Source organism: Petromyzon marinus, chromosome 47 (assembly GCF_048934315.1).
Source record: "Petromyzon marinus isolate PM22_M1 ecotype Great Lakes invasive population chromosome 47, UKy_Petmar_22M1.pri1.0, whole genome shotgun sequence".
Taxonomy (NCBI): Eukaryota; Metazoa; Chordata; class Hyperoartia; order Petromyzontiformes; family Petromyzontidae; genus Petromyzon; species Petromyzon marinus.
Window position 1 is genome coordinate 3,532,456 of NC_133713.1, and position 22,547 is coordinate 3,555,002.

At 51.1% G+C, this 22,547-nt stretch overlaps 1 protein-coding gene across 4 annotated transcripts; it reads right to left on the reverse strand.

Annotated features, from left to right (window-relative positions):
- Window positions 1-224: 224 nt before the first annotated feature.
- LOC116952534 (ribonuclease inhibitor-like) lies at window positions 225-21,869 on the reverse strand. Of its 4 annotated transcripts, none has more exons than XM_032971957.2 (11): window positions 21,064-21,869; window positions 12,437-12,702; window positions 12,203-12,349; window positions 11,672-11,820; window positions 10,770-10,910; window positions 9,888-10,036; window positions 8,724-8,843; window positions 7,453-7,594; window positions 5,717-5,823; window positions 4,773-4,885; window positions 225-4,245 (listed from the first exon to the last, which is right to left on the reverse strand). In XM_032971957.2, the coding sequence occupies exons 2-11, from the start codon at window positions 12,638-12,640 to the stop codon at window positions 4,234-4,236; spliced, it is 1,284 nt and encodes a 427-aa protein (XP_032827848.2). In that variant the 5' UTR covers window positions 12,641-12,702; window positions 21,064-21,869; the 3' UTR covers window positions 225-4,233. The 4 variants fall into 4 exon arrangements, with proteins under 4 accessions (XP_032827848.2, XP_032827846.2, XP_075930412.1 ...); XM_032971955.2 differs by having other exon boundaries at window positions 12,437-12,656; window positions 21,064-21,868; XM_076074297.1 differs by lacking the exon at window positions 21,064-21,869 and adding an exon at window positions 14,489-14,676 and having other exon boundaries at window positions 12,437-12,656.
- Window positions 21,870-22,547: the final 678 nt, after the last annotated feature.

Below are 22,547 nucleotides of genomic sequence, written 5' to 3' on the forward strand. Positions count from 1 at the left end.
CTCTCCTCCCCCCCAATCCCCCCCCCCTCTCTCCTCCCCCATGTTTATCCCCCCCATCTCACCTCCCCCCCTCCTCTCTCCTCTCCCGCAGGGGCGGGGCATCACAACCCCAGCCCCGCCCCCCCCTGCTGCAGGCTGGCTGTGTCGGGTGGTGGCGGGTTTAACGATACATTTATATTTCATACGCGATCTAACGCCCCAAATAAAACACTCGCATTATGGAATCAGAGTTTTTATTAATCAGAATCTTTATTTGTGCTGCAGGAGAAATCCGATGAGCTATGAAGCTCTTTCACAGCTGTCCAGTAGGGGCACGGGGTCAGAACGTTATAACGATACAAAACACCGATCGGAGTGCACCGTATAGCCCACTGAGCTATTAGTTTATTTTTCAGAAGCAACCTTGCCACAAATGATAGTTCAACTAAGTGGCTTATCATGCGGCAATTTATAGCAGCGAAATAATGAAAATATACTGTATTCTTGGTTCTTGCGGTACAGTCACGTGGATAGAAAACAAAAATCTAAATTAAAACAAAAAAAACCCCACTACGTTTCGATCGCAACACAAGCGGTCTTCCACCTGAAGAAGACCGCTTGTGTTGCGATCGAAACGTCGTGGGTTTTTTACTTTAAATTTGTATTTGTTTTCTATCTACGTGACTTTACCAAAATAACCAAGAATATGAATTCCTGCAGCCACGAAAGTTTAAAGTCTAAATAAAATATACTGTATTTGTGTGATTAATTGGTACGACACTGGAAAAACTGGGTTTTTTTAATGTATTAATAGTGCCAATGCTGTACCACTCTGTGATGTGAAACTCATCGCAGTGTCTGCCCAGGTGCGTCCAAAACAGCACGTGTTTCCAGCGCGCTCACACAGCTCCACAATCAGGCACGTCCACACAGCCCCAGGCCAAAGCACCGTCTCTTCTCTCTCTCCTCTCTCTAGCGCAGGACTTACCAGGGTCTCTCTACCGAGATCTGTGGTGGAGACGCCACAGAACTGAAATCTGTCTTAAAACCCCACCCATTCATGCCTCCCTCCTGCCCATCGCTATCAAAGTGAAATAGAAATTAAACGCAGTCCGTGGTCAGTCCAATGGTGAAGGTCTCCCCTCTACCCCCTCCCCCACCGCCAGTCTGTCTCGTCACGAGGGTTGTTCGACCATACTTCACCGCACCCGGGGGGGGGGGGGCAGACAAGACCGGTAACACCTATAACTACTCACTGATGTCAGGCCTGCACGGGAATCGAATTCACGTCACTCGGTTGACGCCGTTTAACGATGGCACTGCTCCGCAAACAATGAAGCGCTGCTTATTGCTAAAGGAAACTCTCCTCGTCTTGAATCCCTTTGAGGTGGCTGTGTTTCCTTGCCGAACATTGCCGGAATGAGCCGGGACGCTGTGGCCAATGAAATGTTGAACCTGACTGCGTCGAAGCAGAAGCAACCAGCGAAAAGTGTCGTGGAGGATAGAATATGTATACATATCCATATACAGTAAAACCTTGGATTGCGAGTAACTTGGTCTGCGAGTGTTTTGCAAGACGAGCAAATTTTTTTAATAAATATTAATTTGATAAACGAGCGAGGTCTTGCAATACGAGTAGTACGTATACGTCTGCCGAGCGTCACGTGATCACAACTGATCTACGAGCGCTTTGGATTACAAACACGTTTCCGGGACGAATTATGCTCGCAACCCAAGGTTTTACTGTGCAGGATATCTCTTATACGTATAATTCACAAGTATCCATCGTGGGCCCAATCTTCCAAACAGTACACGGGAAATAAACACAGGTAGCATTGTGCAAAAGGTCTGCGAATATACCCACATACAGGGGCGGAGCCACAGGGGGGGCTGGGGGGGGGGCTTAGCCCCCCTGAATTTTGGGAAAGTAGGTAATCGGGATAACCGGATATCCGGCTGCTGCAAAATGCTGGCTGCCACCTTGTGCTGCCCTGCAGGCTGCTACCTTGTGCTGCCCTGCAGGCTGCTTGAGCGGCAGACTTTAGAACTTATTAGCCACATCAGCGGCTCCAACCTATTAATAAACTCCGCGTTCAAATCCAATAAAATTAGTTTTATACATTTGTGGCGCCCATTGGAAAACATACACTGGATGTCTTAGAGTATTGAATATTATGTGGACAGAGGTTCTTTGCAAGCCATCTGGCTACCATGAGAGATTCGTTCATGAGGCTATCCACATATACAAACACAGAGACAATTTCAACCGAGAAGATGGATTCTGGCTTAGCAATCATTGGAAGGATTTGATAAACCATTTCGGGTCTTAATTGATTGATCACACTTAAGGTGGCTTTCAGACCGCATCCATTATTTTTCGTCTCCCCCCTCTTTTCCCAGCATAGATGGACTCGTCCATCTGAACAAACTGTCAAATCGCTCTCCGTGGTGCTAACGTTAAAAAACCACCACCTTTTTCAATTTTTCTTGTTGTGGTTTTCACATGATTGCTTGTGTTGCAGTCGAAACGTCGTGAGAAATGTTTTATATTTTTATTATTTTATTGTTTCCCTTCTACGTGACTTTACCGAAAGAACCAACAATGTTATAATCCCTTGTTCATCATGACGTCCTTTTTACTTTGATGTCTCAACAGCGTTATGGAGATCACGTGACGTGAGGGTTCTGCCTTTGTAGTGAGGGTTGTAAGTTGACGCCGAGGAGGGGGAGGAGGCGCCTCGGCCCCCCATGTGGAGTGACGTCAGCCGATAATTATTATGAAGAGGAGTGCACCTTATGATTATTAATGAGGGGGGCTGTTCGATGTTGAGTGACGTCACCCGCTAAGGATTATTAGTGGGGGGGATATCAATTTGAAGGACGTCACCTGCTTATTAATATTAATGAGGGGGGCTGGTCGATGTGGAGTGACGTCACGAGCTTTAAGGACAGACATTCCTGGGTGATCATAGTCGGTATGATTGTGCTGAGATAGGCGATTTTTATTTCTTTATTCGTCAATGCTCACATCCACCCAGCACCTCCCTTTCGATCAGGCTCAGTTGGGGATGCAGAGAGGGGGGGGTCTGGTTCAGATGTAGAGAGGGGGTCTGGTTCAGATGTAGAGAGGGGGTCTGGTTCAGTTGTAGAGAGGGGGTCTGGTTCAGATGTAGAGAGGGGGTCTGGTTCAGTTGTAGAGAGGGGGTCTGGTTCAGTTGTAGAGAGGGGGTCTGGTTCAGATGTAGAGAGGGGGTCTGGTTCAGTTGTAGAGAGGGGGTCTGGTTCAGTTGTAGAGAGGGGGTCTGGTTCAGATGTAGAGAGGGGGTCTGGTTCAGATGTAGAGAGGGGGTACAGTTCAGATGTAGAGATGGGATATGATTAATTTGTGAGTTCCGCCAGCAATTCATTTATATTTCCAGCCCAAATGACACCAAGGTGCTCAGACCTGGCTTGCAGGCTGACATTTAGATTTTTCAGATTAATATTAAACACATCCCTACAGTACACAATTGCGATTCACCATCAATGCATTGTGTTGATATGTGCGATATGTTTGTAAATATGAAAAAACAATTATATTCACTAGGCTATAAGACAAGCTGAACTTTGTGCTGTGTAAATCCTTCACCCTTCATTTCAACTACATTTTATTGCTTTTTATTAAAGTCCACAAGCTACACTGCAATCTGTGCACTCTTAACCGGCGATTATAAAAAAATAACCCCATTTTTATTTCCCCTGCAAGCTATAAAAAAACATGTAAACATCACCATAATTGTGGTAGAGCCTGAAACATATACTCGGGAATACTATGTGTGTCCCGTTCACAACAACCGCAGATTTTTCAGTGCGTAACACCAATACTCATTGGTGTTACTTGGAAGGCACATCGAGAACTTATATTTTTAAAGACAGTCTTGAGTTACGCAGTCACATGGCTACAGACACAGTCAGAGTTATTTTATCGCCGCCAGCATTCCGTGGCGTAATTAGGGTGGCGCACTGTTTGACACCATTGAAACACCGGATGTTGGCTCCTCTACAGAGGCCGTGCAGGTACATGAAGAAGTTTAGGACTGGTAAAAGTGCTTGGATTCACATTTTCAGACTGCAATATTCTTACACGTGTATAAAAATAGAAATGTACAACTCTAAAAAGGGACACCGACCAGTCAAACCTACTGTGAGCGTGACCACCACAAACATGTGCAGCAGCACTTCCTGTGGAGGTTTCTGCGACGGTAGGAACGCCGTTCACTTCTTTTTCTGAAAAGACAGTGTAAGTGAAGTTAATGACTAAAGTTAATTCACGGTTATTGACATGAGACTTTTAATCACATTTAAATCATAACTTCACAACTTAATGTGCTTGGGCTTTTAGGCGTGTTGTATGCATATATAGAAAGCTTAAACGGGGTCAGGGTTAGGGTTTAAGTCAGGGGTGAGGAACCTTTCCATACTGCTACAGATCAGCGTTGTCCAATAATGCCAAAAATAACGCGAGCGTCGACCGAGTATAAAGAGGCCCTTGCAGTGGCAGAGTGACTGAGAGTACGACAATTATAATCAGAGTGTTGTTGCCAGGTTAAAAATATTCCTTCTCGAGTACCCTACTAGTGCGGCCAAGATAGCTTGCAGCGACGGAGAAACATCACTTGCAGGCTCTTTCAAAAGTGGTCGGCCTCACATGGCTGTGTGCCGTGGGAAATTAAGTTGTGGGTCGCATCTGGCCTGTGGGTCACATGTTCCCCACCGCTGGTTGAGGGTCAACGGAACGATTGGTCGCAGCTCACCTTCTTCTTGCCTCTCCTGGCTTTCTTCACCTTCCCACTGTACTTGAGGATGGCGCTGAATGTGTCTGGGCTCATCCGTGCCGTCACCCTCATTTTGATGGGCAGCCGCTTTGCTGCGGGGACAAAGTTACTCCTTGAAAACAAACGTGGCGATCATCACCCCCCCCCCCCTACTCTGAACAACTTGGCAGAAGCCTCCTCAAAGAGAGTCATGAGATCCAGTGAGGCTTTCCTGGTAAACAAGCGTAGTAGTAATAATGAAAAGAGAAAGGGAACATGCAACTAGGTAGCTGTGTGAGATCAACATCTGCATTTAACAAGCCTCACACAGAGGAAACCTCACTTGTCTTTCAGTCCAGTCAGGGCTCATTCCCACCAGAAGGAGCCAGGGACCTACGCTATTGATGAACTATGTACAACCTCACAAGTGGCCACCCCGTTTACACGAAATGGGTACATTTTACGTGGCCAAAGTGACCGGGTGGTGGAAGGCAAAGCCTCAGAAGGCTTCATATCACTCATATGGGATGTAGTTTACATTCATTGGCTAAACCTGATGAGGTCAAAAGTGGTCAAATCACACAATGCATTCAGGACTGTAGGAAAAACTCTTCCACCGGCCATAAGGGTGGCACAGTGGTGACACTCGTGCAACACAGCAAGGGCCTGGGTTCGATTACCGACTAAGGCCCATTTATGTGTGGTGTTTCTATGTTTTCCCCCTGTTCTGCATGGATTTCCTCCAGGCTCTCCGGTTTCTTCCCATAGCTAATTAACCCACACAGTGTGAAAACTTACCTACAAAGTACTCAGTTGGAATCACGCATAACAACAATATCGCCTCCCTCCTGCGAATACGCGGCAGGACCCTCCTGAAAAAACATCTTTCGTAACGCTATTAACAATGACGGCTACACACGGCCCCGCATGTTGTCGCTCTGCACCTTCCTTCCGCTGCTTTAGCGCCTCCAGGATCTGCCGTCCTCCGAGCTCCCCCACGTCGTTGTCGTCCAGGTCAAGCTCCTGCAGGGCGTCTGACAGGCGGATCAACCTGCCGAGTTGACACAGGTAGTGCCTCAGGGGCCAACGCTTGACACCAGGCAAAGTGGACCACTGCAATAGCACCCCCCTGATTGCTGCTGGAGCAGGTAAGCGATCGTGTTGTGAGACACAGGGAACCCATACATTGCCATCACTCGCAAAGCCACTGCCTGCTTTACTACAGCAGTCCTGAACTCTTTCAGGCACAGGCTGTGACATGGATTCCGGTATGCAGAATACGCCTCCAAAAGGATTGGGACAAACTTCCCAATGCAGGAACCTTCTGGAGAAGGGTCTTGAGACTCATTGTTGTTATCTTGGATAAATTAAAACAAAAAATATTCTCCGCGGCCTTGTACAGCCACTCGGTATGTAAAGATTCACCTCCCCGCAATCGGATGGCTTGTTATTACTCAGGGTCACGATTCAATTCCAGAATCAATTATATTTTAATAGTGGTTTATGGAGCATTATAAAAATTCGGTCACAGTCCCTGTGATCACTGTTACAGTGCAATTATGGCTTTATTTTTTGGTGATTTCGAAAAGTTTTTTGGTTTGGACATGTTTGTTTTTATTGTAGTACGGAGTTAGACTGGTGGCCTTAATCTAAGTTGTCTTGTGGTTGTTGTTGTTTGACTTGCATCCCACTGGGATTTTTGCACACAGCGTTGGTGTACGGTGCTATTTCAGGAATATTTTAATGTTTTTTCCTGGATTTTCTGTTTGCACAGTCACATAGTCACTTTAAGATGTTTTCTTGTTCATGTTTTTGTTTGTTGCGGTTGCACCCGATTCAAGAGCCGAATGGCTCACAGGGCTATACCAAATAAATGAAACTAAACTATGAAACTATGAACCCATCACTCACTCACCCACCACTCACTCACTCACTCACCCACCCACCCCTCACCCACCAACCACTCACCCACCACTTACTCACCCACCCACCACTCACTCACTCACGCACCCCTCGCTAACTCATCCATCCCACTCACCCACCCACCCCTCACTCCTCACTCACCCACCCCTCACTCACTCACCCACCCCTCACTAACTCACCCATCACTCACTCAGTCCACTTACTCACCCACCCACCCCTCACTCACCCACCCCTCACTCACTCACGGTGCTTTTTTCAGGAATATTTTGCTGTTTTTTTCATGGATTTTCTGTTTGCACAGTCACATAGTCACTTTAAGATGTTTTTCTTGTTCGTGTTTTTTGTTTGTTGTGGTTGCACCTGATTCAAGAGCCGAATGGCTCACAGGGCTATACCAAAATAAATAAATAAACTCAAACTGAAACCAATCACGTACAACTAAAAATAATCAAACAATCCATTCTCACATGCACGATGCATCAGCATGAAATCGTTTATAATCGATTAATCATTCCATGCCCAGTACCTGCTGTGCCCAAGGCAGATTGAGCATGGTTTTGCGGGTGATGGCGGTGACGTCGCGTATTTGGCATGGGTCTTGGTACAATTCATGAAACGTGGGCCACCTGTCAAATTCCCTTCCTCTTCGTAGTCTGGCGCCGGGGCCTCTGTGAGCCGCGGGCCCCGCTGCAGTTGCCGCCCGCCACGCGTGCACGCTCGATAGCTGTGCCGCAGCCGTTGGCCGTGGCCTCCTCACCTGGCGAGCAACATCGAGAAGTCGAGCGGTGCCGTCTGTCTGCCTGCGCCCAGCCCGTCAATCCCGTTGTCTGACAGGTGCAGCTTGCGCAGCCAGGGCCCCACCTCAGCCTTCTCAGGGCCCTTCTTCTTCCTCCGAGCCCCTGCACGTTCACACGGACGTCACCGTCACAGACTTCACTTAACACGCGTGCGGCACGCGGCCACTATCGTGTGCATGGACACGTACAACACACCAATGTCAATCCGGCGGTGGTGGACGAGGGCCTCCCAACGGAGTGCGGGTCGTGGGGTTTATTTCACCGTACTTCGCCATGCCAGGCAGTGTGCGTTGGTGAAGGTGGATAGCATAGATGTGGAAGCACAGCAGTGGAACACAACAATGGATTTTTCGATTTAAAGCTTTCGTGACTGCAAGGATTCATCTCCTTTGGTTCTTTCGGTAAAGTCACGTAGAATGAGAATAAAATAATAAATTGATAAAATAAAATAACACAATAATATTCTCACGACGTTTCGGCCGCTTGTGTTGTGGCCGAAACGTCGTGAGAATTTTATTGTGTTATTTTATTTTATCAATTTATTATATTATTCTCATTCTACGTGACTTTACCAAAAGAACCAAAGAAGAACAATGGATTTTTCTGCACTGCCCTCTGCTGTCCATCACAGAGTCCCACGGCGGCCTATAAACAACCCATCCAAACACTAGCCAAGCTCAAATCTGCTTATCTTCTAAGATCTCACGCTGTAGGATGCATTCTGGGTGAATTGCTCAGAGGCCTGTAAATTAAAATCATACTCGTAACCAGGAATCCAATTATTTGCCCCCTTTGCAGTTCAATTGCCAATCGTGGTGGAGAGCCTCTAGTGACCGGAGGGGTCATGTGACCCTATTACACACCTTGTATACAAATTAAAAAAAACATGACCGATTCCTACACACACCATTCGTCGCAAGTATTGCGTGCGTAAAAAAACTTTAGTAACCAATGAAACAACACTTCGCTACGCATGCGTAATAGTTAACCCACACATTGTTTTAATCAAAGTTCCTACAGCATCAGCATGATTTCAACATCGGCTCTTTTTTTAGCTGGTAACCCGACCCCCCCTGTGTTTTTCATGGTGCGGTATGAATACACACACTGTGAACACTGCTTTGGCTCCACACACTACAATTCAAATTGATATAGCATCTATTTACACGGTGTCTAAATGCCACGCATTTTGGAGGTTCTTGTGTTGTCGGAGATGGGGGCATCACGCTACCTCTCCTAGACTTCTTCCGCTTCGCGATGGAGCTGCCGCTGGGGTCGACAGGGACCTGCGCCGGCTGCTCACCCTCATCCAGTAGCGACACAGCTGACCGCACGCCCGATTTGTCCGGTGCTAGGGAATGCAACAGATAGTTATCATAATTTGAAGACAAGTATCCTCCCCATATAGGTTAGTCAATTTAACACATAGGCTTTCACGACCAATATTATCCATAATAGAGGTCTTTTGGGTTAGATCGAGTAAATCCTACTGTTTCGTTAAGAACGAAACAGAAAGATTTCTCCACAAATCTGGTTGTCGCCTGATGATGCTAGTTGCAATTACTGGCGAAACGTCGTACTCGAACTGTAAATGTTGAGGATTTTACTCTCCAACACACCGATGTGCTGTAATAGTCACGAATTGGAATGTTTTGTTGACGTGACAAATCCTACTAACTGGCTGTGTTGGGTGATGCCTGGTTTAACGACACATTTATATTTATGCAATCTAACAAAAAAAACCTCTATTATGAGTAATCATAATTATAACTTTTTTACTCAGGATAGCCTCACTGAGCCTGAAGACTTTTTTTTTCCGGAGGGCCTTGCATTGGGATGGTTATCTAACGCCAGTGACTTTGTTTATTTTTTACTTCCGCGTGAACACGGAGAACCCGGAGGAAATCCATGCAGAACAGGGGGAGAACATACAGAGGCCACACAAATAGGCACCAGTCAGGAATCGAACCTAGAACTTTTTTACGAAGTGTTATGACTTTGCCACCCTGCTTCCCAAGGGGCAGGCCCAGTGAAGCAATGACTGGGCGGTTAACTTGTTGCTGAGGAAGTGCTGGGCTTGGCCAGTTACAGTGTAATCTAGCATTGGCACTGCCTGCACTCCTATTACAATCAAGGGCTTGTAAATGACAAATGCCACCAAAACATGTATGATCAGCAGCCACGATCTATCCATTCATATTTATGCATTTATTTATCCAATAAAAATTTCGCAAAAAGTGTTCTGTCACTGTGAATAACTTTGGCGTTTCTTTATCCGAGTCGCCACATCCAAAATCTAACACGTAACGTCGATATCAGGCTCACCTACAAATGCTCCCCTAACAGAATTGCAGTCATCATGTGTGATCCTTGCTTAGCGGTGAGGGTTTCTCACCATCAAGCAGCTGCTTGGCCAGGTCTTCACCATCCCCGACATCCAGGCGCGGACGAGTGGCAGCTACACGCTCCGCGTGCTCCACGAGTGGCCGGACGAGCTCCGTCGCCCCTTCGCATCGCAGGTCATTGCCATCCAGATACACCTCGCTGAGACGAACGAGCCAACATTGCATTATCACCAGCCCTTACAATCAAGTCAATAAGTCAAAGAGATTTCCTGTTCAAATGAGCACAGAGGAGTAGCTCAGCACGTTTGCAGTCCTCAGCCAGTGGTGGAAATTGCACATTCCCATGACGGGGACAAGTCGACCAACAGGAAACCCACTGTTGACTTCCCTTGCTGAGTAACACAGCGACTTCACCCTACACATGGTTGAGAAATGAAGATATTTTTGCAAGCTAGGATTTTAGTGTTATGACTTCGGCCATCTTCTAGGCCACTGCCTGTGCAGTGCTTCCCTCTGCTGGCCGAGTGCAGTGAAAATCATGACGGCCTCGTCACATACACGAATAGTACGTGATACCTGCAGGTCCGTGACACAGTGGCAGCCTTGCAGCAGAACCTCCGATTAGCACGGCTGGTTACGTACGATGCGAAAGAAGTTCAACATACATACATTGCCAGGCTGTGCGTTGGACCGCCACCTAGCCTCGTCAGCCACACCCTGCCATCTTCTTTGGTTCTTTCGGTAAAGTCACGTAGAATGAGAATAAAATAATAAATTGAGAAAATAAAATAACACGATAAAATTCTCACGACGTTTCGGCCACAACACAAGCGGCCTTCATCAGGTGAAGGGACGAGACTGTCTGGAGGACAACGCTGGAGCGAGCCATCTCATCGTCGACAGATGTACGCGATGGCCCTACACCCACTCACACGATGGCGGTGCTGGTGACGAGGGAGGCCAGGGGTGCGCCGCTCGGCGGGCCCAGCCCACAGTAGCACAGGCTCAGGGACAGCATCTGGGCATTTCCGGCTAAGCCCTGGACCAGTGCAAGGGCACCGGTGTCTCCAATCCTACGGCGACGGCACAAGGGGAACGGGCAGTGAGCAGGGCAGCGAGAGAACATGCAGTGAGTTTGGTTTGACAGTCTGGTATGCATTTACAAAGACATAGACAAATTAGAGAAGTGATTTGCGAGCTCGAGGTTGCTGCTCTGCGGTCTTCCATTAACATGCTAATCTCTCACATTAACACAGCCACCTCAGGGCGCTGGCCGTGGAGGCCGCTCAACGATTTTACATTAACATGCTAATTTTTACTTGACAGCCCTTTGATTGGTGGAAAACTCACCACCGTCGCGGTCGCTGCCCACCACTTACATTAACATTGGCTGCTAACATTTGGGCTACGCCGAATTTCAAACCTTTATAAACAGTTTGCCTTTAGAAGCTAACCCCCTCTTCCTGATGACGAACGCTTGTGTTGCAATCGAAACGTCGTAGTTTTTTCTTTTTTTCTTTGAACCTATCTACGTGACTTTACCGAAAGACCCAAATAATAAGAGAGGAAAACCACTTTGGAAGAGAGGTGATGAACATGGAAGCACCAGGGCAGGCCTAGAAATAGGTGGTTTTAAGTGGTGAGCCAGGATATGAAGGACTGTGTAATAGATGTGGAGATGATGGCCCAGCACAGGAATGAGTGGAGAATGAGGACTATAAAAGCAGAGTCTATATGAGTGGGAAACAAGCCGGGACGAAGAAGAAGGCTGGTATGAATCTCATGTTTGGCGTGTGCCTGCGGACAACGGAAGAGTGGAGAACACACAGCGTACCTGTTGTAGTCGAGATGCAGGTGAGTTAGAATGCTGGTCCTGAGGGCCCGAGCTAGCCGCCCCATCGACCACACGTCCAGCGCGCAGTCGGACAGCACGAGACGTGCAAACGGGTACCACGTCTTGCCCCGCATCTCCAGGAGCAAGGACTGATAGGAAAAGTTCACACGCACACAGAGGCTGCACATGTGTACGTGGGGCCTAATGTATCACTGAATACGTATCACTGAATACTTTACCGAAAGACCTGAAGAGTATTAATATGTTCTGGGTCACAGGTAGACTGCAGTAGGTATCTGATTTGTAACCGAGACTATAGTGAGAGGTATGATGGATGTGGTGTGCCAGGTGCGGAAATATTTTTTGGGTTGCAGTTCCGGAAAGACTAGGCTGAAATTAATGGCTTAAGTAAAATCCAGATTGTTTAAAAAAAGAAAAGAATAATAGGACATCATTCTAAATCCACTTCCAATATAACGCCCACGCAAATGTGAAACAACGCAGTGGTACAAGCGCACTTTGTAACGATACCAGTTCAGCGACGTCCTGGTTGGTGAGCGGAATGTCCAAGACGCAGAGTTCCTTCCCTTGCATGTAGCGCTCATCTCGGATGGTCAAAAGCAAAGGCTGGAGCAGGACTGAGGGCCCGATACTCCCGTCTGCTTGTGCTACAACAAACTGACACATCGCCGGCGGTCAGTGAGACTGCCGGGCAGCACGCACGAGACCGCGTTCACGTTCACATCGAGGCCACCGGCCACTCACCTTGTTGACGAGCGTACCCGCGTCAGCGTGCGCCTTCAGGACGAGGCGCAGTGGCGCGCTGGGCGTGCTCTCCGTGGCGGCGCAGTGCTTGTCGTACGTGCGCAGGAATCTCTTCAGCACGACGCCAGCGTCCGCCGCTCCTGCCGCCTTACCTCCTTTTCCTCGCCTCGCATTTGCACCGCTCTTTTTGATCTTCCCCACCATAGTCGGGCAGCCAAGCCTTGGCAATGGGAGCAGGACACTCCAGTCAATGCAGTCACGTGTGCCTGGTAAAAATAATGATCTTTTGTGTGTGGCAAGTTACACAATATCGTCACAAATGTGCCCTCGGCGTCATGTCATGTGATGAAGTATCCACTGGGATCTCTCACAGCAGTACAACTTTTTGTGTTAGCGAACGGCCCCTTAAGGTATCACAGAGCGACCTGAAACCCCAAAACTGAAGTGAATGCTACGGGATTTTTTTGGCGCAGTCCTTGACGGTGGGGCTGAGACCATTAACTCTCAGGCACTTAGTTGAGCGTCCTTGTCAGCAGTACCAGAACACGCGTGCCAACAAGGACACTCAATTGATTTTGATGTTGAAGTTTTGTGCAAAACTAGCTACTTCTGGCCAAGACTAATTAGAGAATCTATGGAAATTGAAAGAAATAAAAATAACTTTAAACGTTCGGATAGCTACCGTCTTAGTGCTGCGTTGAAGCGAATAATCAAATACAGTAATACATTATGTAAATGCATGCCTACAAAGGGCAGCGTACTTCAATAGGGATTACCGTTGGTAGGGCTATTTAAATAAACACAATAGACAGGAAGGACAAGATCAAAGGGCTCGCATAATGCACATGCATCATGTACGTTGCCTCAGCAATCCCCCCTCCCCATCATTCCTTTGTGCAAGAGCGCAGCTGCGTGGTCACCACATCTACGCCTCTATATAAGGCAGGAAACAGTGAAGACTTCTCCACAAATCTGGCTGTCACCTGATGAAGCTAGTTGTAATTACTGGCGAAACGTCGTACTCAGATTGTAAATGTTGTGGCTTGGCTCTCCGACACACCGGTTAGTGCTGTACTAGTGACGAATTGGCCACGTTCTGTTTACTTGACAACCCTGACTAAATTTTGATTTAAAGCTTTCGTGACTGCAGTAATTCATATTCTTAGCTCTTTCGGTAAAGTCACGTTGAAGGGAAACAATAAAATAATAAAAAATATATAAAAAATAAAAATTCTCACGACGTTTCGACCATAACACAAACAGTCGTCATCAGGTGTGAAAAAACCTACGTGTTAAACAGTTAGTTGTTTAATCCCAAGCAATTTACTAGATTCGAACCCAAGAGTTTAGCAGTAACAGCTCAAGATAGCTGCTCTCGGTCTACCTCTCCTGGTCAAAGGGGTCTCATTGATTTTGCGTCATCCATGTTCTTCACCACACTCATCTGCCACATTATAATTTATGCATTTGGAATTAATTTCCTGCGTCGACGTTCTGGAGCTCAGAATCTGAATATTTATTTATACCGCAAGATAATCCGATGAGCTATAAAGCTCTTTGTCCACAGATGCCCAGCGAAATGCCAACATCGTAAAATTTTATTTTCTGCGAGGGCCTGTGAAAACCTGTTATGTACGGTTGAAAGCATTACTACACTAAAATTTTCTTAGCTTTCGAGATTGGATGAGATCTTAGACATTGACAGTACCAGTTGAAAACATAGTAATATGTAAAGACAGGTAACATGCAACCGGCATCCATCGAACCAATCATTATCGTGGATAGCAGTTTAATTATATCAGTATTAATACATTAGTTCAAATGTCAAAGCGATTGCTCAAATGAGCATCGTGGTAATGGTAATCTCCCGTTTATAGCCCTGAACCAGGTGGAAATTACACATTCATATGGCGAGCGCTTCCAAAGGATAGCCAATGTTACAGTGACATGCTAATTTCTCACATTAACATCACCAGCCCCGGCCACTTCTTCATGACCCATTTCAAACCTTTTAAAACAGTCTGCCTCAGCAGCAGACCAAGGCTTTCCCACCTGATGACGGACGCTTGTGTTGCGCCCGAAACGTCGTGATTTATTTTATTTTATACCTACGTGACTTCACCGAAAGAAGCAAAGAGTAAAGTGGTACTCGTTGTGTCTGCCTGCATCTCTTATGCCGCCACTTTTGCGACGCGTCTCTCTCTCTCGTCGCGGTTAATATCGTGGTAAATATTATTTCAATATTCTTTATCTCTTAATGATCGTGCCAAGCCCTGAGCAAGATGGCCCCGCGCGTATTCAGTGAGGGGTGTGGGTGGGTGAGTGAGTGGTGGGTGAGTGAGTGAGGGGTGGGTGAGTGAGTGGGGTGGGTGAGTGAGTGGTGGGTGAGTGAGTGAGGGGTGGGTGAGTGAGGGGTGGGTGAGTGAGTGGGGTGGGTGAGTGGTGGGTGAGTGAGTGAGGGGTGGGTGAGTGAGGGGTGAGTGAGGGGTGAGTGAGTGGGGTGGGTGAGTGAGTGAGGGGTGGGTGAGTGAGTGAGGGGTGAGTGAGGGGTGAGTGAGTGAGGGGTGAGTGAGTGGGGTGGGTGAGTGAGTGAGGGGTGGGTGAGTGAGTGAGGGGTGGGTGAGTGAGTGAGGGGTGAGTGAGTGGGGTGGGTGAGTGAGCGGTGGGTGGGTGAGTGGGGTGGGTGAGAGGGGTGAGTGAGTGAGTGAGAGGTGGGTGAGTGAGTGGTGGGTGAGTGAGGGGTGAGTGAGGGGTGGGTGAGTGAGTGAGGGGTGAGTGAGTGAGGGGTGGGTGAGTGAGTGAGGGGTGAGTGAGTGAGTGGGGTGGGTGAGTGAGCGGTGGGTGGGTGAGTGAGCGGTGGGTGGGTGAGTGAGAGGTGGGTGGGTGAGTGAGGGGTAGGTGAGTAAGTGGACTGAGTGAGTGATGGGTGAGTGAGTGGGGTGGATGAGTTAGCGATGGGTGGGTGAGTGAGTGATGGGTGAGTTAGTGAGGGGTGGGTTGAGTGAGTGAGGGGTGGGTGAGTGTGTGGTGGGTGGGTGGGTGAGTGGTGGGTGAGTGAGGGGTGGGTGAGTGAGTTGGGTGGGTGGGTGAGTGAGTGAGGGGTGAGTGAGTGATGGGTGAGTGAGTGGTGGGTGAGTGAGTGGTGGGTGAGTGAGTGAGGGGTGAGTGAGTGAGGGGTGGGTGAGTGAGTGAGGGGTGGGTGAGTGAGTGAGTGAGTTGGGTGGGTGAGTGAGTGGTGGGTGAGTGAGTTGGGTGGGTGAGTGAGTGGTGGGTGAGTGAGTGAGGGGTGGGTGAGTGAGTGAGTTGGGTGGGTGAGTGAGTGATGGGTGAGTTAGTGAGGGGTGGGTGAGTGAGTGAGGGGTGGGTGAGTGTGTGGTGGGTGAGTGAGGGGTGGGTGAGTGAGTTGGGTGGGTGAGTGAGTTAGGGGTGAGTGAGTAAGTGAGTGATGGGTGAGTGAGTGAGGGGTGAGTGAGTGAGGGGTGGGTGAGTGAGTGAGTTGGGTGGGTGAGTGAGTGGTGGGTGAGTGAGTTGGGTGGGTGAGTGAGGGGTGGGTGAGTGAGTGAGGGGTGGGTGAGTGAGGGGTGAGTGAGTGGGGTGGGTGAGTGAGTGAGGGGTGGGTGAGTGAGTGAGGGGTGAGTGAGGGGTGAGTGAGTGAGGGGTGAGTGAGTGGGGTGGGTGAGTGAGTGAGGGGTGGGTGAGTGAGTGAGGGGTGGGTGAGTGAGTGAGTGAGGGGTGAGTGAGTGGGGTGGGTGAGTGAGCGGTGGGTGGGTGAGTGGGGTGGGTGAGTGGGGTGAGTGAGTGAGAGGTGGGTGGGTGAGTGAGTGGTGGGTGAGTGAGGGGTGAGTGAGGGGTGGGTGAGTGAGTGAGGGGTGAGTGAGTGAGTGAGTGGGGTGGGTGAGTGAGCGGTGGGTGGGTGAGTGAGCGGTGGGTGGGTGAGTGAGAGGTGGGTGGGTGAGTGAGGGGTGGGTGAGTAAGTGGACTGAGTGAGTGATGGGTGAGTGAGTGGGGTGGATGAGTTAGCGATGGGTGGGTGAGTGAGTGATGGGTGAGTTAGTGAGGGGTGGGTTGAGTGAGTGAGGGGTGGGTGAGTGTGTGGTGGGTGGGTGGGTGAGTGGTGGGTGAGTGAGGGGTGGGTGAGTGAGTTGGGTGGGTGGGTGAGTGAGTGAGGGGTGAGTGAGTGATGGGTGAGTGAGTGGTGTGTGAGTGAGTGGTGGGTGAGTGAGTGAGGGGTGAGTGAGTGAGGGGTGGGTGAGTGAGTGAGGGGTGGGTGAGTGAGTGAGTGAGTTGGGTGGGTGAGTGAGTGGTGGGTGAGTGAGTTGGGTGGGTGAGTGAGTGGTGGGTGAGTGAGTGAGGGGTGGGTGAGTGAGTGAGTTGGGTGGGTGAGTGAGTGATGGGTGAGTTAGTGAGGGGTGGGTGAGTGAGTGAGGGGTGGGTGAGTGTGTGGTGGGTGAGTGAGGGGTGGGTGAGTGAGTTGGGTGGGTGAGTGAGTTAGGGGTGAGTGAGTTAGTGAGTGATGGGTGAGTGAGTGAGGGGTGAGTGAGTGAGGGGTGGGTGAGTGAGTGAGTTGGGTGGGTGAGTGAGTGGTGGGTGAGTGAGTTGGGTGGGTGAGTGAGGGGTGGGTGGGTGAGGGGTGGGTGAGTGAGGGGTGAGTGAGTGGGGTGGGTGAGTGAGTGAGGGGTGGGTGAGTGAGTGAGGGGTGAGTGAGGGGTGAGTGAGTGGGGTGGGTGAGTGAGTGAGGGGTGGGTGAGTGAGTGAGGGGTGGGTGAGTGAGTGAGTGAGGGGTGAGTGAGTGGGGTGGGTGAGTGAGTGGGGTGGGTGAGTGAGCGGTGGGTGGGTGAGTGGGGTGGGTGAGTGGGGTGAGTGAGTGAGTGAGAGGTGGGTGGGTGAGTGAGTGGTGGGTGAGTGAGGGGTGAGTGAGGGGTGGGTGAGTGAGTGAGGGGTGAGTGAGTGAGGGGTGAGTGAGTGAGTGGGGTGGGTGAGTGAGCGGTGGGTGGGTGAGTGAGCGGTGGGTGGGTGAGTGAGAGGTGGGTGGGTGAGTGAGGGGTGGGTGAGTAAGTGGACTGAGTGAGTGATGGGTGAGTGAGTGGGGTGGATGAGTTAGCGATGGGTGGGTGAGTGAGTGATGGGTGAGTGGGTGAGTGGTGGGTGAGTGTGTGGTGGGTGGGTGGGTGAGTGGTGGGTGAGTGAGGGGTGGGTGAGTGAGTTGGGTGGGTGGGTGAGTGAGTGAGGGGTGAGTGAGTGATGGGTGAGTGGGTGGTGGGTGAGTGAGTGGTGGGTGAGTGAGTGAGGGGTGAGTGAGTGAGGGGTGGGTGAGTGAGTGAGGGGTGGGGTGAGTGAGTGAGTGAGTTGGGTGGGTGAGTGAGTGGTGGGTGAGTGAGTTGGGTGGGTGAGTGAGTGGTGGGTGAGTGAGTGAGGGGTGGGTGAGTGAGTGAGTTGGGTGGGTGAGTGAGTGATGGGTGAGTTAGTGAGGGGTGGGTGAGTGAGTGAGGGGTGGGTGAGTGTGTGGTGGGTGAGTGAGGGGTGGGTGAGTGAGTTGGGTGGGTGAGTGAGTTAGGGGTGAGTGAGTGAGTGATGGGTGAGTGAGTGAGGGGTGAGTGAATGAGGGGTGGGTGAGTGAGTGAGTTGGGTGGGTGAGTGAGTGGTGGGTGAGTGAGTTGGGTGGGTGAGTGAGGGGTGGGTGAGTGAGTGAGGGGTGGGTGAGTGAGGGGTGCGTGAGTGAGGGGTGAGTGAGTGGTGGGTGAGTGAGTGAGTGGTGGGTGAGTGAGTGAGGGGTGGGTGAGTGAGGGGTGGGTGAGTGAGTGGGGTGGATGAGTTAGCGAGGGGTGGGTGAGTGGGGTGAGTGAGTGAGTGAGAGGTGGGTGGGTGAGTGAGTGGTGGGTGAGTGAGGGGTGAGTGAGGGGTGAGTGAGGGGTGGGTGAGTGAGTGAGGGGTGAGTGAGTGAGTGGGGTGGGTGAGTGAGCGGTGGGTGGGTGAGTGAGCGGTGGGTGGGTGAGTGGGGTGGGTGAGTGAGTGGGGTGGATGAGTTAGCGAGGGGTGGGTGAGTGAGTGGGGTGAGTAAGTGAGTGAGGGGTGGGTGAGTAAGGGGACTGAGTGAGTGATGGGTGAGTGAGTGGGGTGGATGAGTTAGCGATGGGTGGGTGAGTGAGTGATGGGTGAGTTAGTGAGGGGGTGGGTGAGTAAGTGAGGGGTGGGTGAGTGAGTGAGGGGTGGGTGAGTGAGGGGTGGGTGAGTGAGTGAGGGGTGAGTGAGTGAGTGAGTGATGGGTGAGTGAGTGGTGGGTGAGTGAGTGGTGGGTGAGTGAGGGGTGAGTGAGGGGTGGGTGAGTGAGTGAGTTGGGTGGGTGAGTGAGTGGTGGGTGAGTGAGTTGGGTGGGTGAGTGAGTGGTGGGTGAGTGAGTGAGGGGTGGGTGAGTGAGTGAGTTGGGTGGGTGAGTGTGTGGTGGGTGAGTGAGGGGTGAGTGAGTGAGTTGGGTGGGTGAGTGAGTGATGGGTGAGTTAGTGAGGGGTGGGTGAGTGAGTGGTGGGTGGGTGGGTGAGTGGTGGGTGAGTGAGGGGTGGGTGAGTGAGTTAGGGGTGAGTGATGGGTGGGTGAGTGAGTGAGGGGTGGGTGAGTGAGTGAGGGGTGAGTGAGTGAGGGGTGGGTGACTGAGTGAGTGAGTTGGGTGGGTGAGTGAGTGGTGGGTGAGTGAGTTGGGTGGGTGAGTGAGGGGTGGGTGAGTGAGTGAGGGGTGGGTGAGTGAGGGGTGAGTGAGGGGTGAGTGAGTGGTGGGTGAGTGAGTGGTGGGTGAGTGAGTGGTGGGTGAGTGGTGAGTGAGGGGTGGGTGAGTGAGTGAGGGGTGGATAAGTGAGTGAGGGGTGGGTGAGTGAGTGAGGGGTGAGTGAGGGGTGGGTGAGTGGGTGAGTGGTGGGTGAGTGAGTGAGGGGTGGGTGAGTGAGTGGTGGGTGAGTGAGGGGTGAGTGAGGGGTGGGTGAGTGAGGGGTGAGTGAGGGGTGAGTGAGTGAGGGGTGGATAAGTGAGTGAGGGGTGGGTGAGTGAGTGAGGGGTGAGTGAGGGGTGAGTGAGGGGTGGGTGAGTGAGTGAGGGGTGAGTGAGTGAGTGAGTGGGGTGGGTGAGTGAGCGGTGGGTGGGTGAGTGAGCGGTGGATGGGTGAGTGGGGTGGGTGAGTGAGTGGGGTGGATGAGTTAGCGAGGGGTGGGTGAGTGGGGTGAGTGAGTGAGAGGTGGGTGGGTGAGTGAGGGGTGGGTGAGTAAGGGGACTGAGTGAGTGATGGGTGAGTGAGTGGGGTGGATGAGTTAGCGATGGGTGGGTGAGTGAGTGATGGGTGAGTTAGTGAGGGGTGGGTGAGTGAGTGAGGGGTGGGTGAGTGAGTGAGGGGTGGGTGATTGAGTGGTGGGTGAGTGAGGGGTGGGTGAGTGAGTTGGGTGGGTGAGTGAGTGAGGGGTGAGTGAGTGAGTGATGGGTGAGTGAGTGGTGAGTGAGTGAGTGGTGGGTGAGTGAGGGGTGAGTGAGGGAGGGGTGGGTGAGTGAGTGAGTGAGTTGGGTGGGTGAGTGAGTGGTGGGTGAGTGAGTTGGGTGGGTGAGTGAGTGAGGGGTGGGTGAGTGAGTGAGTTGGGTGGGTGAGTGCGTGGTGGGTGAGTGAGGGGTGAGTGAGTGAGTTGGGTGGGTGAGTGAGTGATGGGTGAGTTAGTGAGGGGTGGGTGAGTGAGTGGTGGGTGGGTGAGTGAGGGGTGGGTGAGTGAGTTAGGGGTGAGTGAGTGAGTGAGGGGTGAGTGAGTGAGGGGTGGGTGAGTGAGTGAGTTGGGTGGGTGAGTGAGTGGTGGGTGAGTGAGTTGGGTGGGTGAGTGAGGGGTGGGTGAGTGAGTGAGGGGTGGGTGAGTGAGGGGTAAGTGAGTGAGGGGTGAGTGAGTGGTGGGTGAGTGAGTGGTGGGTGAGTGAGGGGTGGGTGAGTGAGTGCGGGGTGGATAAGTGAGTGAGGGGTGGGTGAGTGAGTGAGGGGTGAGTGAGGGGTGGGTGAGTGAGTGAGGGGTGGGTGAGTGAGTGGTGGGTGAGTGAGGGGTGAGTGAGGGGTGGGTGAGTGAGGGGTGAGTGAGGGGTGAGTGAGTGAGGGGTGGGTGAGTGAGGGGTGAGTGAGGGGTGAGTGAGGGGTGGGTGAGTGAGGGGTGAGTGAGTGAGGGGTGAGTGAGTGGTGGGTGAGTGAGTGGTAGGTGAGTGAGTGGTGGGTGAGTGAGGGGTGGGTGAGTGAGGGGTTGATAAGTGAGTTAGGGGTGGGTGAGTGAGTGAGGGGTGAGTGAGGGGTGGGTGAGTGGGTGGTGGGTGAGTGAGTGGTGGGTGAGTGAGTGGTGGGTGAGTGAGTGAGGGGTGGGTGAGTGAGTGGTGGGTGAGTGGTGGGTGAGTGAGGGTTGGGTGAGTGAGTGAGGGTTGGGTGAGTGAGTGAGGGGTGAGTGAGTGGTGGGTGAGTGAGTGGTGGGTGAGTGAGTGAGGGGTGGGTGAGTGAGTGAGTGAGGGGTGGGTGAGTGGTGGGTGAGTGAGGGGTGGGTGAGTGAGGGGTGAGTGGTGGGTGAGTGAGTGGTGGGTGAATGATTGGGGTGGATGACTGTGGTGCTGGCTCCTCCGCGCAGCAGTCGTACCCGCGAGCGCTTTAATCGCCGGTGGGGTTCGACCCCAGGTGAAGTCCCGGCAGCCTCCCCCCTCCGCCTCGCCCGTGGCGACGGAAACGACCGAGGAGCGACACCGGCGCAGACTCCGCCTCGACGCCGTCGTTGCTGAGGCAACGGCGGGGAGCGTGACCCTAAACGACCCCCTCCCTAAATTTTGATTTAAAGCTTTCGTGACTGCAGTAATTCATATTCTTAGCTCTTTCGGTAAAGTCACGTTGAAGGGAAACAATAAAATAATAAAATGTATATAAAACCAATAAAAATTCTCACGGCGTTTCGACCATAACACAAACGGTCGTCATCACACCTGATGATCACACCTGATGACGACCGTTTGTGTTATGGTCGAAACGTCGTGAGAATTTTTATTGTTATATATATTTTATTACTTTATTGTTTCCCTTCAACGTGACTTTACCGAAAGAGCTAAGTATATGACCCCCTCCCTCTCCAACCTACTTTGGCGGCCATCTTGGTCAGGGGGGTGGGGGTGTAATTCCCCGTCCGCTTCCGTGTAGCCCCGGGGCGGTGGGGGTGACGTCATCGAGCAGCGACGCGGGGTCCGTCGTCGCGGCTCAACAGTAACCCCGAGGTAAGATGGCGGCCGCGGCTTCGCCACGCCGTGGCTGTGCGATGTTACCGCCCTCGTCTTGCATGTCAGGAGGTTTCGTGAAGTTCAAGACACCGAACCCCGCTCACCCTACGCCGCCTGCTGTTATATTGCAAAGCTGTCAACCGGCACGGTTCAGCCCGTATTCTTGTACAGGGAAAGTGAGTTTTCAGGTCCACGAACGGCGTAAAGCCGTTTCAATACAGGCACATTTGTGTCTTATTTGTTTGTGTTTCTCCCTTGTGATGGGACTTCGTAGGATGAACGTTGAGATTTATAAGGGCGCAGGGTGACAAATAAGGTCTTAATTGGTCTGTAATAAGGGTATGGCACGAATAAGATGTTGACACGTTTGAGATATTTGGAGTTGGCTTGTTCTCTCGCCGTGATATATTAATGCGGGTTTCTCTGGCCCCTGCCTCTCCTACCACCACATTTCGAAATTCCATCATCACGACCCGTGGGGGTCAGCCAGCCCCGTGGGGGTCAGCGAGCCCCGCAGGCTGTCCACTGCACTTGTCAAGCCATTCTCTTTGTTTCTTCCGGTAAAGTCACGTAGGTAGAAAATAAAATAAATCGCGACGTTTCGGGCGCACACACAAGCGGGAATCATGGTCTGCTGCTGAGGCAAGACTGTTTTAGATCTCATAATAGGGTTTTTCCCCTTTTTCTTCTGGCAACAAAACTGAAACCTTTTTACAAGGATTCATGTTACTGCATTAACCACAATACCTGCAGTCAAAATGCAAACAAAAAACATACTATGATAATATGATGCATTGTCCTTAAAACTGATTGGTCCACACCAAGGACGACGCCAAAAGGCGTCATCTGGTCGAGCACC